The sequence below is a fragment of the Canis aureus genome, chromosome 6, assembly GCF_053574225.1.
Source record: "Canis aureus isolate CA01 chromosome 6, VMU_Caureus_v.1.0, whole genome shotgun sequence".
Taxonomy (NCBI): Eukaryota; Metazoa; Chordata; class Mammalia; order Carnivora; family Canidae; genus Canis; species Canis aureus.
In genome coordinates, this window is record NC_135616.1 from 79,971,885 (window position 1) to 79,991,006 (window position 19,122).

General features: G+C 61.9%; 1 protein-coding gene across 2 annotated transcripts in view; it reads left to right on the forward strand.

Moving 5' to 3' along the window:
- Positions 1-19,122, forward strand: part of LGR6 (leucine rich repeat containing G protein-coupled receptor 6) — a 104,797-nt gene that overhangs the window by 28,717 nt on the left and 56,958 nt on the right. For both annotated transcript variants that reach the window (XM_077902475.1, XM_077902476.1), the window contains one exon: positions 3,049-3,120. In XM_077902475.1, the coding sequence (XP_077758601.1) occupies positions 3,049-3,120 (72 nt within the window). The remainder of the gene's footprint in view (positions 1-3,048; positions 3,121-19,122) is intronic.

The following is a 19,122-nucleotide window of genomic DNA, read 5'->3' on the forward strand; positions in this document are numbered from 1 at the left end:
GACAGCCCGGGCCCAAAGCCAACCGCCGCCGACCTCGGGCTTAGTGGGTTGGGATTCCACGGAAGCCAGGGCTTTCTGGACAAACAGACCAGACCGACTGCCTGGCGCGGGATGAGTTGCCTGGGGAGGTACCAACTTCCCAGGATGATGTGCCCTAAAGTGCGGCAGCCTCTGTGTTGGGAGGGAGGCAGGATTCCGAGACCGTAAAGATCTTTCTAGATTTGGGATGTGACAGAGGAAAGGGTAGGAGGGTCTGAGCACGTGAGGGGGGTGGAGACGCGTTGGGGTGCCCAGGGGAGGCCGGGTTCTGCGCGGAGTTGGCCAGATGCACCTCGGGGGCCCCAGGAGAGTGGAGGGTGGGGGGGGCTGTGAGGTGCCTGAGCAGCCTGCGGCCCTTCCTGTTTGCCCAACCGGGATTTCTCCATCTCCTCCCTCCGAGCGTCCTGGGGCCTCTGGGGGATGGAGTCAGGGCGGCTCCCTGAGATCTCCCGGTGAGGTTCCCACTCAGTAGTTGCAAGGGGTTGAGGCGTCTGGAAGGACAGGAGTACTAAGCAGGGCGGACGGCAGGACAGGTCCCCGGCCCCTGAATATCATAGCTGAGTGAGAGTCTACGCGTTGTCTGGCAGCTTCTTCCTTTGAGAGATGAGACAACCGGGGCCCCGAGAGGGGAAGTGGTGAAACCACATGGAGGAGCAACACCTGCTGACGCGCCCCGCGCCGCGCAGGGGTTCTTCTATTGAATCCATTTAGTTGGCGCCTCAGGTCATTATCATCATCCCCAGTTTACAGGTGAGGACACTGAAGCCCATAGGAGTTAAGTAGACGTCACGGCCATCAGGCAGCTGGACAGAGGCAGAGCCCAGGCCCCAAATCCCAGGCTACTTCAGATCCTGCAGTGTGACGGCTACGCTTTGAGGAAGCCTGGACAGGTTTAAATTCTACCTTTTTTAATTTATTTTTTAAAGATTTTATTTATTTATTCGTGAGACACACACAGAGAGGCAGAGACCCAGGCAGAGGGAGAAGCAGGCTCCTTGCAGGGAGCCTGATGCGGGACTCGATCCCAGGACCCTAGGGTCACGCCCTGGGCTGGAGGCAGATGCTCAACCGCTGAGCCACCCGGGCGTCCCAACTTCTACTTTTTTTAATTAAAACATTTTTAAGATTTTATTTATTTATTCATGAGACACACAGAGAGAGGCAGAGACACAGGCAGGGGGAGAAGCATCCTCCATGTAGGGAGCCCGACGCAGGACTCGATCCCGGGATCCTGGGGTCATGACCTGGGCTGAGGCAGAAGCTCAACCACTGAGCCCCCCCCCCGGGCGTCCCAAATTCTACCTTTTTTTAAAGGCTGACTTTTTTAAAAAAGATTTTTATTTATTTACTTATTTATTTGAGTGACACAGTGAGAGAGAGACACAGAGCGCAAGAGCAGGATGGGGGCACGGGGAGGAGCAGGCTCCTGCTGAGCAGGGAGCCAGATGCGGAACTCGATCCCGGAACCCCGGGATCATGACCTGAGCTGAAGGCAGACGCTTCAGCGACTGAGCCCCCCAGGTGCCCTTTAAGGTTGACTTTTAATTAATTAGTTAATTATTTGGGGAGGGGATGGGGCGCCCAGTGTGGAGCCCGACGTAGGACTAGAGCTTACAACCCTGAGATCACTGCCTGAGCCGAAATCAGGTTGGGTGCATGACCGACTGAGCCCCCTGGCACCCCCGACTTCCACCTCTGCAGCACGACTGTCCTCGCAGGGTCCGCTCCTGGGACAACCGAGCCTGGCCCCCTTGGCTCACCTGGCCTGGGGCAGGGCCCGGGGCAGGGCAGGCCGGACCCCAGCCCCAGGCTTCTCCGCCGTCGTGGGGGGCTGACTCCCCAGCTTTGCCGGCACCAGGGCTCTGCTCATCTCCAGGCCAGGCCCACGGCGACGCCAGCATCCTTCCGTTTGTGGGCTTGTGGTTCGGTATCTTGAGCTCAGGAGGGGGCAGGTGTGGCCTGAGCGGGACAGTCACAGGGCGCTGTCTCCCTCCGCCTGGTTGAGGTCGGCCCCTCAGGGCCCCCGTCTTTCAACCTGAAGACGGGGAACGAGCTCCTCTTCCTAAAGCCCGGGGCCTCCGACTGTCCGGAGCCCCACGCGGAGCTCGGCCGAGCTCACCCCTCCGGAGGGCGTAGGGTGTAGGGTCGGGGGAGGGCCCACTCCCTCTGCCCCGGCGGGTGGCTGCCCTCCTCCCCCCATCCCAGGCCCAGCTCTCCAGGCCCTCAGGTGAGAGGCGCAGACGGCGATGCCCCCGGGGCCCGGGGACAGGCCGATTCCAGCTGAGCAGCCTGCCGAGGGGACCCCGCTCTCTGGCTGGCGTGTCCCCCCTCCCGTCCCCCCGCCTGGGCTGTGTGAGGCTGGGCCGTCGGGATGGTGCTGACATGCCGACCTGGGTATCTCCAGCTGTTCCTGCGGACTTGGGCTCCACACCAACATACTTGCCCGGGGCCCTGCCTCCAGGGGTCTTGCCCCGTCCACATCCTCCCCTCCCCAGAGATGCCCCCTCTTTGCATCGCACCGACAGGGAAACGGGCCTGGGGAGACCAACGCCGCCGCCGCCCAGGCCCTTTCTGACCAAACTGTGACAGAATGGCTGGTGCTCTGACCTCCGGGCGCTCGGGCTCCCCGAGCTCTCCTCCGCTTCCTCCCCGGCCCCCCACAGGCCTGCCTGGCCCCCTGCAGCCCTGCCCAGCCCATCTGACCCCAGGGCCCCCCCCCAGCTAATGGGCGGGTGGGTGCAGGGGGCTCTGGCTAATGGGCTGGTGCAGGGGACCCCCGCTAATGGGCAGGTGCAGGGGATCCTGGCTAATGGGCAGGTGCAGGGGATCCTGGCTAATGGGCGGGTGCAGAGGCCCTCTGCTAAGGGGCAGGTGCAGGGGACCCCCACTAATGGGCGGTGGGTGCAGGGGCCCCCTGCTAATGGGTGGGTGTGGGGGGCCCCGCTAACGGGTGGTGGGTGCAGGGGGCCCGGCTGCGCGCGCTCCTCCAGCCCTGCCCTCCCCTTACAGGATGCTGCAGAACAACCAGCTGGGAGGAGTCCCCGCGGACGCGCTGTGGGAGCTGCCGAGCCTGCAGTCTCTGTGAGTCACAGGGGGCCCAGGCCGGGCAGCTTCCTGGGGCCTGACTCACAGCCCGGCCTGCCTCGGCTTCCCCTCCTTTCTGCGCCCCCCCACCCTGTGTTCCAGACGACGTGCCGCTCCGGGGTTGGGTTTTTTCGGGGGTTTTTGTTGTCGTCGGTATGTGTGCGTGTGGATCCGAGAAGGAAGGCCCTGGGCCCCCCCAGGACTGTGGGAGTGGGACCTCCCGGGGTGGGGCCTCCGGGGCAGCAGCCCTGGGCGTCTGGTGTCCAGCCGAGGAGCCCGGGGCGCAGGGTGGAGACAGCCACCCCACAGAGGTCGGGCAGGGGTGACCCCCCCCCCATAGCTTGCTGTAGCCCCGAGGCAGGGGGGATGCTGGGCTCTGACACCATTGCCTTGCCCCAGGGCTGGGACTGCATTCAGGGACCCGCTGCCCCCAGGACACAGCCGGCCTGGCCCGGGGCCCTGCAGCTCCCGCCTGGCCCGGTGGGGGCATCAGCATCGCGGAGGCAAGGTGCCCAGTGTGCCTGAGCGCTGCGTCTCACTCCTGCGGGCACCTCATGGGGCCTGGGTCTAGCGGGCGCCCGACGCGGGCCTCCTGAACCGCCTGAGTTCCCAAGTACGCCTACGTTTGATGGGAGACTGAACAGATGTCCCGGGAGCCGTCAAAGTCAAGAGACAGGCTTGGGCATGACGTTTAGGCACGGGGAAACTGAGGCACAGCCAACAGGCACTGCATCTGGACGACGGCCTCTGGCCTCCCCGGCCGGGGTTCACCATGGCCCCCGCCCAGTCCACGGATGTGTCCCATTCTTAACTGTCCTGATTGATCCTCAGGGAGCGGGGGGTGGGGAGCGTGGCTTTCCGTGCTGTGACCCACACTGGGGCCGAGGTACAGCCGCGCCCGGCCGGCGGTGTGCGCCACAGCACCCCTGCTCAGGGCTCTCTGCTACCCCTCGCTGGCCGTCTCCCCCCTCCTGGGCCGCCCCTGCCTCCGCTCACTCTCGCTTCCCACCTCCGCCCCAACGAGCGTGGCCTCTGGCCCCAGACACCTGTTGTCCCGCATCCAGCCACACTGCGCATGAAGGTTCAGTCTTGTTTGTTCTATTTTTTTTAATTTTTATTTATTTAGTCACATAGAGATAGTCACAGAGAGAGAGAGAGAGGGAGAGACACAGGCAGAGGGAGAAGCAGGCTCCATGCACCGGGAGCCCGATGTGGGATTTGATCCCGGGTCTCCAGGATCGTGCCCTGGGCCAAAGGCAGGCGCCAAACCGCTGCGCCACCCAGGGATCCCTAATTGAGAATCACATCTTTTGGCTGCTCGGGGGTCCCCGAGGCCTTGTCTCTCTGACGGCATGTGGCTTTGGGGGCACCGTCTGAACCTCCTGAGAGATGGGCAGGCCCTGCGGCCGGGGGAACGGGACAGCTGGCGTCTCCCCGCGGCCCTGTCAGTCCCCGTCGCATGGGGGGTCAGGGCGGGGTCGGAGGCCGGGTCCCCCACTCCGCAGCTCTAAGGCCGATGAGCAGGTTCCGCCTCTTGGAGCCCTGTGAGGAGGCTCTGATCCCGGCCACCCTGTCCCTGTCCTCGCTGTGCCCCCCTTCCTCCCCCTGCCCGTTGGGGATGATCCCCTTCCCCGCCTGCCTCACGGGGTCGTCGGAAGGTCACGCAGGCGCTGGACACGGAGGCATCTGTAAAAAGAAGGCCCCACTCCGCTGCCCGGCATAGCGGTGCTAACGAGATAGCGTTCGCGTAGCCGGGCACTGAGCCGTGCATTGTACGCGTATTTTTGAGGCTTTGCTGGGGAGGGTTTGCAGCCTGAAGAGTCATCAGGGAGCGTCCACTGGGCAATGCGTCGGGGAAGGGCGTTCCGGGCAGAGGGAGCGGCACTGCCACGCCACGACGCTGGAGGACCTAGGAAATTGTAAAGGCTTCGCCAGGAAGTGGGCCCGGCTGAGCTTTGTGTGCGTCGGGGGCTGGCGGGAAGGGCAGGCGCCCAGAGATCCGGGGTCAGCAGAGGCCGCACCGTCGGGAGGGCGGCCCTCGCAGGGATGAGGACTCTGGGGAGCGCAGGAGGATTTCTAGCAGGACGGCAGGGTGACGGGGTTCGCGTCACTGAGAGATGACTTCGGCAGCAGTCACCGAGGACAGCCTGGAGGAGTGGAGCCCTGAAGGGGCCGGTGAACCAAGGGTGCTGAAGAAAGGCACGGCCGGTCGGTAAAAGAGGTTGACGGGCGCTGGAAATACCAGGATGGCCCGGGTCCGCGCTCTGGATCTGACGCCCTGGGGGGGGGCTCCTTTGCTTACCACCTGCGGGGCCCTGAGCGCATCGGATCACACGGCTCTGCTCCCCTGTGTTTACTGGTAAGACGGAGGTGGCGCCTGCGTCCTCAGCAGGGCGGAGTAGGGGGAGTGGATGCGCGGTAGAACGGTAGCTCTGGTCGCTACTACTGCAGCTGCTGCAGCCTTGGGGTGGGCGGAGGTGGGCGTTGCGGGAGGAGCAGTCAGGCCCAGGCCGCCGGGCGTGCCCCCGGCTTCCACTCGGTGTGGACACCGGGAGCCGGGCACGCAGTGAGAGCACGGTGGGAGGCAGGCGGGCCGCCCAGAGGGTGAGCGCTTGGTGGGGGGCACAGGGAAAGGTCGCTTGGACCTATTGAACTTGAGGGACCCGTGGGTAGGGTGACGGGGCGTCTCAGACACCCTGGAGAGGGGGTCACGACCTGCAAGACAGCCGTGTGCGCGCGCATGTGTGCACATGTTGGGGAGAAGGGGGGCGCTTGACCCAACTCGAGCGTTCTGTTTGGTAGGTGTTTATCCTAAGCTGGGGTCCTGAGACCCTGTCCTACTAATCCGGGTTCCTGCATCACAGAGACAATACAACCAGCCCGGCTACTAGGCTGAAAGGAGAAGGTGGGAGCAAATGATAATTTGGGGAGCCCCTCCGTGTGCCTGCCGGATGCTCATGTGCTCCGTGAGATGTTTCATGTGCGTGGCCTGAGTCAGGGAGGACCCCGGGGCCCGGGCTGGGGAGTGAGGAAGGCAGGGCCATACCCCCACTTGCCGTCGTCGCTGCGCCCTTTCCATCCCAGCTGCAAGGGAGGTGGCTCTGGGCGGCCATCACTGGGTGCCCCCCCTTCCTGACAAACACCAACAAATAGAAATTTCCCCCTTCCTGTAGGATGTCGGTGGGTGGGTGGGTGGGGGCAGCGTATAGGAGACACATCCCTGCCCTTGTCCCTCCTGGGGGCGGTGCGGCTCAGGTCCCTGGAGAAGGCTGTTCCCTGCCTCCCGGAGCGAGAGTCCCCCACAAAGTCTGGAGCCCGTTCCTGGAAGCTCAGTGAAGCTCCGGACCGCAGTTCACCTTCTACCAGCTAGGACCAGACGCGGGGGGATGGGAAGCGGCTTTGGACCAGTGGGGAGTGGGGCCAGGTTAGGGGACTGGCCCTAGGTGGCCAGCGGGGCCTGCTGTAGAGACTGTTTGGCTTGGCCCTGGGGCGGGTGGCACCAGCTCCACGTTCCCCCTCCCTGGATACACTTGCTTCTTCCCCGAGCAACGTGGGAGGGAGACGATGGCAATGCCAGATGTGTCACGCCAGGCTTGAGCCAAGGCCAAGAGAAACCACGGGAAGCCAGTGGAGCCTGGGGGAAAATAGAAACTGGGTGGGGGTGAGGCACGGCGTGGGGAGAGGCACGGAAAAGCAGAAAAACAGCCCAGAAAGACTTCGGGATGGGACGGGGCGGGGCGGGGTTGGGGGGGCGGGAAGCACAGGCCAGCTGGTCCCTGGAGAAGAATCAGAGAAGCACAGGGGAGAAAACAGGAGCACAGCCCCACCCTGGACACCCCACGGGGCAATGCATGGTCGCCAGGGGTAGCCTCTCGAAGCTGGCGTGTGTGTGTGTGTGTGTGTGTGTGTGTGTGTGGCCGGGGAGGTGATGGGGAGCAGGGCCACAAGCTGAAACCCCGAGCTGGAGCCGGCAGGACCCTCTCCCTCCTTGCAAGCCAGCCGGCCTGCCTGCTGCCGGGGACCTGCTGCCGTGGCGGGGGGTGGCGGAGAGCATTGCAGAAGTCAGGGATGGAGCGGGCCAGGGGTGCCCGCCTGCATGGAAGGAGCTGGGCTCAGGGAGGTGCGGGAAGGGGCTCCCGCTTACCATGCTTCCATCTCATTTAATCCTGAAATCCCTACATAGTAGCTTCCATCGGTCCCGTTTCATGGAAGGACAACCGAGGGCCGGAGAAGTTAAGCAACCTGCCCGAGGTCCCCCGGCTGGGATGTAACTGAGCGGGTTTCTATTTTAACTCTGACTCCAAAGTTCCATGTTCCTTTTTTTGATTTTTCTTGAAAGAGCAAGTGCGCACATGCAGGCAAGGGGAGAGGGCGGTGGGAGGGGCAGAGGGAGCTCGGGAGGGAGAATCCTGAGCAGGCTGCAGGGTCCGCGGGGTCCGAGTGGGATCCATCGGGGCTCGAGCTCACGGCCCAGAGATCGCGACGTGCTCTGGAGAGGCAGGTGCTCAGCAACTGAGCCACCCAGACGCCCCCAAGGACCAGGTTCCCAGCCTCTGTCTCCTCACACCCACTCTGGGACGCAGCACTGTAGGGTCCACACCCGGCTGCATCGCTAACTAGCAGAGACCGCGGGCAGGCCCCCCCCTCCCGTTTCTGGGCCACGGGCTCCGTACCTGTGCCATGGGGGTTCACGTGAGACGGCTGCCGACGGGTCCCAAGACGAAGCACGTCGGGCTCCAGAGATACGAGGGCGCCCCGATGGGGTTAAGGCCCTGTGCCTCAGCTGCCTGTGATGGCTGTGTGCTTGCTCTCGGGGTCCCGGGGTCTCTCTGTGCGACGCAGAGCAACCCCCTTGAACCCTTCCAGCCTCCTGGGAGCCTGTGAGGGGGGATGAGGAGGCAAGGCTCGAGCTTCCCCCGGAGAAAATGGCTAACCCTCTCTGGCCGGTGCCAGGGGTTCTATGAGGGCAAGGATCGGAAATGGCGAAAGCACAGGGCTTCTGAGCAGGTGCCCCTTATTCTGTACGTGTGACCCCCTCCCCAGGACAGTTATCCCCCCAGATGGAGGGCCACAGCCCGGCTGATGACACCCGGCCCGTAAGTGGCACCTCCCATGTGGGAGGGGCTCATACTTCTTCCCTCTCTTACTCCTCCCCCGACCCGCCTGGGGTGCTCAGACTAGTAGTGTCCTTACCCCGTTTACGCCGGGGCAGACCACTGAGGTGCCGGGCGGGGCGGGGGTGTTGATGTGACTCGATGGAAGGCACTACAGTGAGTACGGAGCAGAGCCATGGCCCGGCCCGGAGTCCACGCACAGAACCGTGGGGCTGGGCTGCCTCTCGGGTGTTCCACGGCTGCTGGGTGAGCGGGTGGTGAGCCCTGGGGCCGGGTCATTGCTGGGGCTCTGGGGTCCCGGGTGTTTCTGGAACCCCTGCCCCCTGGGCTGGGTTCGGGTAGGGTGCTCTGCTGGGGGATGCCCAAGAAGCCCAGATCGGGCTGTTTCCGTCCTCACTCTGGGAGCTCGAGGGTTGAATGAGCCCAGTTTGGGGGCCTCTGACCAAGCCCTGTGGACCGCGTGGCCCGTAACCAGCAGAAGCCTATTCCTAACAGTGTTGGAGGCTGGGCAGTCCGAGACAAGCTTGCCAACACGGCGGGGTCAGAGGGTGAGGGTCCCCTCCTGAGCTACAGGCTGCCGACCTCTGTTTGCACTCGCACGTCTGGAGGAGCGGGGCGGGAAGCAGGCTGTGTCCCGGTTCTGACCAGGGCTCCACCCTCGTGGCCTCACCTAATCCCAATCACCTCCTAAGGCCTTAGCTCCTAAATCCATCACACCTCGGTCCATAAGAAGGCAAGAGGGTTGGTTGCCTGGGGAGCGAGGGCTGCTGACACTGGCATCAGCATCGATCCTGCAGGCCTCTGGCTTTGATCGTGACCCCAAAGGCTCCTTGAGGGAGGGCCTGCGGCTGGCTGTGCCTGATAACCATCTACTTGTGAAAAGCATCAAGATTTTTTCTTTTTTTTAAGATTTATTTATTTTAGAGAGAGAGAGAGCACAGCAGCAGGGGCAGCGGGAGAGGGCGAGAATCTCAAGCACACTGCCCGCTGAGCTCGGAGCCGACCAGGGCTCCGTGACCCTGAGATCACGACTGAGCAGAAGTCAAGAGTCAGACTCCTGACCGACTGAGCCATGCGGGCGCCCTGGGAAAGGTTCGCCCTTGCAAGGAGGTGCCCCTGCTTTTGTAGCCCAGTTCACAGGCCCACCCAAGAAGGACGGTACAGAGGGGAAGGGCTCTGCTCAAGATTCCCCAGTGAACTAGACATGGAGCAGGAATGGGAGTCGGCAGGGTCTTCCTGTGTGGGGGGAGAAGGGCCCGAGCATGACTCACCTTACCGCTCGCAGCCTCCCCAAGCACATCTCCGAGAGGCCCCAGTGCAAGGCCTGGGCGATTCCAAGGGAGAGAGCCAGTGACGCACGAGCCTGGGGAATTCCCTCAAGGAGGCATGTCCCCCCCCCCCTCTCCTGGGCACCTCGGGCAGGAGGAGGATATCCCTGGGGGGGATCGAGGAAGGTGCCCTGGGGGCACAATGGGCCAGCACAGTCACGACTAGGACTTGTGTGAAGTGTGCTCTCTGGACCTGCAGCCTCAGCAGTACCTGGGAACCTGTTAGAAATGCGAACTCTCAGGCCTTACCCTGGACCCACTGCAGCAGAGTCGAGGACCACACACACCAGCAGTCTACGTTTTAAGAAGCCCCCCACCCCCACCCCCCGCCGCCCTGGGGGTTCCATGCACACTGGACATTAAGGATCCATCTTGGAGAGAGGAGATCTGTTTGCTGGCACTGCCGCAGGGAGGCTGAAGACGACAGCGATCCATGCTCTCCGAGTCCTGGAGCCGGGGGGTCGGAAGTCCAGGTGTCGGCGGGGCCTCTAGCAGCTTCTGTCGGCGGCCAGTCTGCGCTCGCCGTGGCCGTGTCATCCAGTCGCCGCCTTCCCTCGGCACGCGGCCTTCTCCTCTCTTGTGCCTCTGTGTGCTCTCCTATCAGGACACTTGTCACCGGATTTAGGGCCCACGCAGGTAATCCAAACTATTAATGACATCTGCCAAGACCTTTCTGCTGAATGAGGTCTCCTGCACGAGTTCTGGGAGTTGGGACGTGGACTTGTCCTTCAGGGCACCACTCTCAACTGGCCACGAGGAGTAAGATGGATGGCGGGGAGGGTGAGCGAGCCTGCACCCCCGGGAGAGTGCCTGGGGTGAAGAGCTGAGAGTCGGGTCAGAATGAAAAGAGGAGGCTTCCCCTTGCCCGTGAGCCAGTGGTGCGGGCACCTGACGAAGGAAGGCCCGAGGCTGGCAGGCCATGGGGAGGAGGCCCTGAGTCTGGGCAGTTCCGGTCCAAGTCACATCCTGAAGGTGCCAGGCTGCCATGGAGGAGCCCCGAGCTGCCCCCGAGCCCGTCACGCCATCTAGACAATATGATCAGTGCCACCCAAGCTTGCCTGCCAGCCAGAAAGGGCCCTGAGACCGGGCCATGCTGTGGGGCCCAGCCGAGGGGTCCCCAGGGACGCACGAGGTGGCAGATGGCCTCCCCGGCGCAGCTATTTTAGGTTCCATGATTATATGCTACCGTATTTGGATCTCCCCAAGGTTCCGGGAGTTGATTACTACATTCGTCTGGGGCAGAGGCTGCTCTGAGGTGGGTGGGTGGGCGGGCGTGCAGGCAGCCCCCCGCATGTGAGGAAGCTCTGAACGTGGGTAATTTGGCTCCTGGAGACTCTAGGAGAGTGTCCGTGGTGGGCTGGGCCCTGGGATCCTGTGGAGGTTTTTTCAGCGGTAAATACTGGTCTGGGATAGAGTCGGCCCAAGTGGGGCCACCCAGGAGCAGCGTGGTGCCTCACCCCGTGAGGAGCACCTCAGTCTAGACTGCGGGTCTCACCACCCTCCTGCCCCTGAGTCCCACGGGGCTCTTCCAGGCTTAGGCCCGAGAGGTCTGAGGAGCCCCCCCAGGTTGGGGTGTGGAAGCTGATAACTCAGATGCAGTTTAGGTGCCCATGGGCCCCAGGGAGAGCCAATAACCAGGGAACTCCCTTCCCCATGGGGAGAAGACAGGAGCAAGTCTCCTTCCTCCATGTTACTGCCCTCTCTGAGCAGCTGACACTAGGGCAGAGCCCTGGCCTGGGTTCTGGGTATGTCTGGGGGAAAGAGGAAATACAGCCACTCGTGCCCGACTATCCACCCATCCGTCCGTCCATCTATCCGTCCATCTGTCCTTCCATCCGTCCATTCATTCATCCATCCTTCCATCCATTTGTCCATCCTCCCACCCACCCATCCATCCATCCATCTATCCATCCATCCATCATTCCATTCATCCGTCCTTCCATCCATTTGTCCATCCTCCCATCCATCCATCGATCGATCCATCCATCCATCCATCCATCCATCAGTCCATTCATCCGTCCTTCCATCCATTCATCCTTCCTTCCATCCTTCTGTCCATCTGTCCATCCATCCATCCATCCATCAGTCCATTCATCCATCCTTCTATCCATTTGTCCATCCATCCATCCATCCATCAGTCCATTCATCCGTCCTTCCATCCATTCATCCTTCCTTCCATCCTTCTGTCCATCTGTCCATCCATCCATCCATCCATCCATCCATCCACTGTCATCCTTCCACTCATCCATCCATCCTTCCTTCCATCCGTCCTTCCATTCATCCATTTGTCCTTCCATCCATCTGTCCATCCTTCCATCCACCCATCCATTCTTCTATCCATCCATCCATCCATCCATCCATCCATCCACCCATCCATCCTTCCATCTATCTGTCCTGTCCATCCTTCCATCCATCCACCCATCCATCCTTCCATCCACCCATCCACCCTTCCATCCTTTCATCCATCTGTCCATCCTTCCATCCATCCACCTATCCATCCTTCCATCCACCCATCCACCCATCCACCCTTCCATCCTTCCATCCATCCATTTGTCCTTTCATCCATCTGTCCATCCTTCCATTCATCCATTCATCCATCCATCCATCCATCCATCCATCCATCCATCCATCCATCCGTCCTTCCTTCCATCCATCCTTCCATTCATCCATTTGTCCTTCCATCCATCTGTCTATCCTTCCATCCATCCACCCATCCATCCTTCCATCCACCCATCCACCCTTCCATCCATACATTTGTCCTTCCATCCACCTGTCCATCCTTCCATTCATCCATCCATCCTTCCATCCATCCATCCTTCCTTCCATTCATTCCATCCATCCATTTGTCCATCCTTCCATCTACCCATCCATCCATCCACCCATCCATCCATCCTTCCATCTGTCCATTTGTCTATTCTTCCTTCCATCCATCCATCCATCCATCCATCCATCCATCCATCCATCTTTCCATCCATCCATCCATCCATCCATCCATCCATCCATCCATCCATCCATTCCTCCATCCATTGATTTGTTTGTTCAAGCTTTGCTGAGTGCCTGGAATGCCTGGCAGAAAAATTCCTGAGATCAATCATAAAACAAGGGCCTGCCTTTCAGCAGCTCGTGGTTTGCTGCGGGCACATCCACACACACCCAGACACCCGCCTTCACTCCACCCTCACATACACTATGCTCTTAAGCTTCCAAGACAGAAAATTGGTGCCAGTGAAATGACATAAAACTAGTGTGTGAGAGCAAAATGTGGGTTGACTAACATGATGAAAGCCAGGTGAAGCCCAGGAGGGCTGTGATAAGAATCCTACTGGTGGTTACTGTTGTTGAATGCTTACCCTATATTATATGGTCCGCAGCCCTAGGCAAAGGCTTAGCAGATATCACCTTTGTTCCTTGGAACAAACCTCGATGGGAGGGACCGTGATTTCCATTTCATAGAAGAGAAAATTAAGGTTTGGGGAGTTGATCACAGAATTGAGAAATGGTTCACCTGAGTTCCAAGCCTGTGCGTGCCCGTAACCACCGTCCTAGGCCATGCAGGAGGGCAGTTGGGAGGGACCCAGGGGTCTGGTTTCCATGGTCATCTTAGGGAAGCTTACAAAGTGCAGATTCCTGGGCCGTTTCTCACAGCACCTGCGCAGGAATCTTGAAGGCTGGGGCCCGGGCTGCGGATGTGAGAAACCGTCCTCCCAGGTGGTCTCTGAGGCAGGGCCAGATGTGGGAACCACATTCTGGGCCTCGCTACTCCAGCAGTGCTGGGCACGGAGCTGGGGAACGTGTCAGCAGTGCCCACTCTCGAGCTGCCATGGTCAGGAATCTATATTTTAACAAGACCCACCCTCTTACCTCCCAGGCAACTGGTGCGCAATAAAAATTTGAGAATCACTGTTCTTTTGTGCAGGAGCTTCTGGGGCACCCTACCCCTCTCCCAATCTCGGTGAGGACGGGCAGTAGTCATTCTTTGCCGTCCACGTCCATTCAGCCCTGCCCGTACCCCTATACGATGAAGGACGGTCTATGCAAAGTCCTCAAGCGTTAAAATACATTTTTTGTTCCCTGCCATGACTTGCACATGTAGGGTCAAAACGCGAGGTTTGGGTTGCTTTGGCTGTGGACCCCCCTAAAGGCAATGAGGTGTATACCACGCGATCTCTTGGAGGATGCTTGTGGAGACACCGTGGTTAGACTTTGGGAAGCACTTCCCAGCTAAGACCCCAGGGAGGGTGAAAGCCTGAGCACTTGCTTCTGAACTTCTGGAATCACACTCCCCACCTGTGGTGGGGGCGAGGCGGAAGGGGTTTGACCCCATCTCACTCTGATCCACTTGCCGTTTTCTGGAAGCTCACAAGGTCTCATTAAAAGTCGGTGTCACGGGGGCCTTCGAGGAGAAAGGAGGGGCCCCGCTCCTGGCAGGAAGAGGGGGCGCGCCTGCGTGCCTGCAGCCCGCCTGCCCCGGCTGCACCCCTGCCTGCGGCGACCGCCTCCTGCCTCCCGCCGCCGCCGCCCGGGGACCCAAGCCTCCTGGGGCTGGGAAGGCTGGACTTTGAGAGTCTGTGAGTCATTTTCCACCCGTTTATGAGCCCTCGGAGCCGGGGAGGCCGCCAGCGCCGCCGGGGTGTGGAAGACACACACGCCGACCGGAAAAGGCTGCGAGCACACGGGGCTCCCGCCTGGCCGCGGCATGACCGACCGCAGGACCTTGGAACAGCCAGCGGAAGGCGCGGCGGGGTCACCGGTCCCAGGCGGTTGTGCAGGTGAGGAGCCGCAGGGAGGGGAGGGCTCCCGGGCGCCCCGGAGCCCAGGGCAGGCCACAGACGCTCCTTGGCTCTGAAAGGAGACGACCTACCCAGGAGCCTCTGTGACCTCTCTGCCCCGTGGCTCCGAGCTCAGCTCTGGACCACGGTCCCGGCCCCCCTCCAAGGCGGCCTCCCTCCCCCACAGGCCCCAACACCTGGTTTTGGACTCGGAGCCACTGCTTCCCCTGTCAGCCGAGAGCAAACAAGACCAGCAGGAGCTGGTGGGGAGGACTCGGGGGCCCTGGAGGCGCCTGGGGTCTCTGCAGGCCAGAGGGGAGGCCGCGGGGCTTGGTGGGCTCCAGCTGCTCTGGGGTGGCGGCACTTGAAAGGTTGCAGAGCCTTGGGGGCCGCAGCCCCGGAGAGCCGCTCACTGCCGTCCCCCTGCAAAGCCGGCACGTCCCTGAGGAACAGGGGCTGGCCTGGCCACCCCGGCTCGGTCCCCTGTCCCCGTGCCTCCCAGGAGACATGAACTCTGCATGTTCTCTGTCTCTCCTCCTGCGGACGTCCTTCTCCAGGGTTCTCTGGCCCGAGAACCGGCGCCGCCGTTCCGTGCGTCCCTCCAATGGGGACTCGGCAGTCGTCACGGCCTGGGGACTGTTCATCTGGTTGCGCGGTCATAAGTCCTCCCATCCCCCGTGCACCGTCCCCTGCCCGCCACCGGCCGCTTGCTGCCGCCATGGCCTCTGAAGGGTCCCCACTTCTCTCTGAGCCCACCGTCACCTGCCCTGCGCTGCAGTCCCTGGGTCTCAAAACACGAACCCCATCATGTCGCTCCCCTGCTTAAAGTTCTTCAGGGGCTCCCAGTCGCCCAAGGACCAAGCCCAAAGCCCTTGCTCGCTCCACGCGCCACCTGGCCCCTTCCCTCCTGCCCGCAGCCCACCCTCCGCCTCTGCTGGATCCCGAGGGGACGGCCAGCAGCTCGGGGCGTGGCCCAGGTGCCCGAGGGTTCTGGAACACTCGCTCCTGTTTCTCCTTCCGCTCACCTACCCAAGTCCTGCTCCCCCATTAGGCCTTAGCTTATTTATTTATTTATTTATTTATTTATTTATGAGAGACCCAGAAAGAGAGGCAGAGACGCACAGGCCGAGGAAGAAGCAGGCTCGTGCGGGGAGCCGGATGCAGGACTCGATCCCGGGACCCCGGGGTCAAGGCCTGGGCCTGAGGCAGACGCTCAGCCCCTGACCCCCAGACGCCCCAGGCCTTGGCTTCAGTGTCGGCTTGGCAGGAGGCGTTGTGTGTCCCCGCTTGCACCGGGTGCCCTGCGATGCCCTCCCGGAGCGGCCTGCGGTGCGCCCCCCCTTCCTAGCTCGGTGCGGACAGGCACTCCTATAGTCTGAGTTCCCGGAGGTGGAGACGGCGTCCCTGCCCTGCCTCGGGGTTCCCCACACCCGGCACAGCGCGCACCGTGGCCCCGTGGCTGCTGAGTGCAGGAGTCGCCGCGGGAGGAAGTGGTGAAGTGACTTGCTGAGTATGGGCCGAGGTGTCCGAAGGGGGCTGCGAGGTCAGCCCAGGGTCAGGCGTGTGATGCTGACGCCCCCGCGGGGAGAGCTGGGCAGCCCTGAGCCAGGCGGGGAGCCTGCTGCCCCCCACCCACCGAGGTCGCTTTTAGGGGAGGCCGGACGGAGGAGGAACTAAGCGGGGAGCGCGGCCGTGGGGAGGGGGCCAGGGGTTCAGAGGGAGAGGAGCGGGTCACCCCTGACAGAGGAAGGGCCTGCGAGGGGCACAGAGACCGTGTGCGAGGACTGCAGCCCCCAGCGTCGGACGCCTGCCGTCAGGGCCTGCGCCCTAGTGTGTGTATCAACCTAAAAGAAACAGAAATGGGAAATAGATTTATTTTTTAGAAACCCGCGTCGTTTTTCTTCCAGAGCCAAGAACAACATTCTCTGCAAGTACCTGCTACTCAGGGCTGGTCTCGGCGGGGCAGCCCCGGGGCTCTAAGATAGAGAAGCAGGGGCTGGGGACGCACCTCTCCAGGCTGACTACTGGGGGGCACTCGTAATTTCCAGGGCTCCGGGTGGGGGGGTGGGGGTGGAGAGGAAACCCCGGATTCATCCCAGCCGGGCGTTGGGAGGCCCTATCCCCCAGCCACTCCCCAATGCTTCCTGCCCTGTCGGCGCCGGTGGTGGGGCTGCTCGGCCTCCCCGGGGGCACCAGGCCTTCTGGGCCCGCGCAGCTGCCTCGGCCCCAGCCGGCTCCCCGGGCCCCACGAACCGTCTCTCAGCCACACATCTGCAACCTGCGGCCTGGAGGGCCCCGTAGGACAAACCCCTCCAAACATCTGGAGAGCAGGGGAGGGCCCACGGGCAGGGGAGGTGGGGGCTGGGAGGGACTAAGCAGCCCCTGGACTCTTAGTTCTGCTGTTCGCTGAAACAGAATGGGGGGGCCCCGGCTTCTCCATGTCGTCAGAGGGCACCCCGAGGGTGGTCTCGCTCCTCTGACCGGCAGCCACGCGCAGACCCCCAAGGACTAGCGGGGCAAAGCTTCGGTTGAGTTCCATCTGCTTGCCACCCATCCAGCAAAGTCGCTTCGCCCCACTTCCCTCTAGCTCCCCAAACCTGTCCCTTCCCCCCCAAGCTTGGGCATAAGCTCTTCCTCGCCTACGATGCTTTCCCCTTCTTTCCACCAAGCCTTGCCTCTCGACTTCCTGTATCAGCGCAACACATGCATCATCTCCTCCAGGAAGTCCTCCTACCCTGATTCCCTCTGGCTCTGAGCCCGATGGACACACGGGGAACACTCGGTCCCAGAAGCAGGGCTCCTCAGTCTTCACAACCAGGAGGGCAGGAGGGGAGGCCCCGGGCCAGAGCAGAGGGGGAAAGATTCCAGCAGAACTTTTTTCTTTTTTTTTAAGATTTTTTACCTATTTATTCATGAGAGACACAGAGAGAGGCAGAGACCCAGGCAGATGGAGAAGCAGGCTCCATGCAGGGAGCCCGATGCTGGACTCGATCCCGGTACCCCGGGGTCACGCCCTGGGCTGAAGGCAGGTGCTCAACTGCTGAGCCCCCCGGGGGCCCTCGAGCAGAACTGTCTCGTCTTTGGAGAAAAGCTGACCAGAATTCAGGCTGATGCAGAGGGACGGGGTGAGGGCAGAGGCGACACCAACCCCCTAGGTGCTGTCTAGAGTGTCTAGAGACCTGGCTTCAGACCTGGAGGGGACGGGGCGCTGGGACACTCGGTGGGCGCCTTCTGGGGGTCTGGACGGTTCTGAGGAGGGGCTCCCTGCCTCGCCCGGGCAGATGGCTGCTCTTCGGGGCTCGTCCGGCTCCTTGCTGTGAGCTGACAGGTGCCCCGCATCTGCACGGGCCCACGCCGCTTGGGTCGGAGAGGCGGAGGGCGGAGGAGACTGAGTCTGGGCGCACGTGTTGGGGCCTAGTGCCGTACCAGACACACGCGTGGGCTCTGTCCCCGACCCCTTAACCCAAACCGTTCGGGTCCAGCCTGGGAAGACCCCGCACAGGCCTCGCGTCCCCTGAGTCTTGGCTCCGTCTGGGGCTCCGCGCTGCAGCGGCCCCGGGGAGCTGCCTCGCTCCGGCTCAAGCGGTGGCTTGTGACTCGGGGCCTTCTCTCAAGGAAGCCGCTGCTTTTCTTGGGCTGCATTTTCTAGATTGTCTAGCTCTGCTGTTCTCTAGATTCAGGATCGTGGGCCGATGGTTCTGAGCCTCCGTTTCCTGACCTGGAAACCAGGGATGAGAAAGCGATTGTCATGAAGGAGGCGACGCCGTATCTCTCACGTGCCGTCCACAGCAGGTGCGTCCTGCATGCACGTGGAAGGTGGTCCTGCTCTAGACGAAACTCTACATTTGTCTTCCGCAGCGTCATCGTGTTGCCCTTGTGAGGGTCCTGCAGAATAGGGCCGCAGAAGGGGCAGGGCCCCCCAACCGCGGCCTGCCGTCAGTGAGTGGGGGGGGTCTCACCCCCACGTCCCATTCCTTGCGCGGGTCCGTGCCAGCCGGGCCCTTGCGGTGACACTCAGGACGCGCAGGGCGTCCCGCGAACAGTCCCCGGTCGGCGGGGGCTGCTGCACTGGGGTGGGTGCGGCGTCGGGGGCGGATTTCGGATCTGTGGCCAGCGCCCGACGCCTGCTGTTTGCAGTGCTGAGAGGTCTGACAACCCAGCTTCTTTCTTTCTTTCTTTTTTTTTCTTTTTTGGTTTTATGTATTTATTTTCAAAGGGCAAAATACTTGGATGATTTAAATGCGCGTCCAACGGAGTGACGCCGCCAAGCCAGCAGTGACGCCAAAACGCGTTCTCACTGGCAGATGCCGGCAGTGTGGTCTGAGTCTTCTCTCTGTGAGAAAAAAAAAAAAAAGAAACGGGGGTGAGGGGGTCCGATACGTTTCCTTATCTGCGGTGTCATCTACCATTTCCTGTGGACACACCTGAACTTTTCCACACTCATCTCAGGAATTTCAAACCCAGATCCATCGTCCGAGGTCATGGTCGCGTCCACGCGGTCCAACCAAGCTGGGGTCTCGTACAATAAGAGTCTCCCGAGAGCTCTTCTGGGCCAGGCTTGTCGCAGAGGTGGGCATGCCCGGGACACAGTCCTTGGTTCCTCTCGGACCTCGGGGGCGGGGGGCGGTCACTCCGACCTGGAAACCAGAGCACACGCAGGAAGGAAACGCCGCTGCAGGACGTGGGGCCCTGATACAGGTGCATGGGCCTGCAGCTGCTTCCCGAGCTCTCGGGCTTCAGAGCCACCCCCCCCACCCCGGCGGGCAGCTGGGGACCCACAGGCGTCTG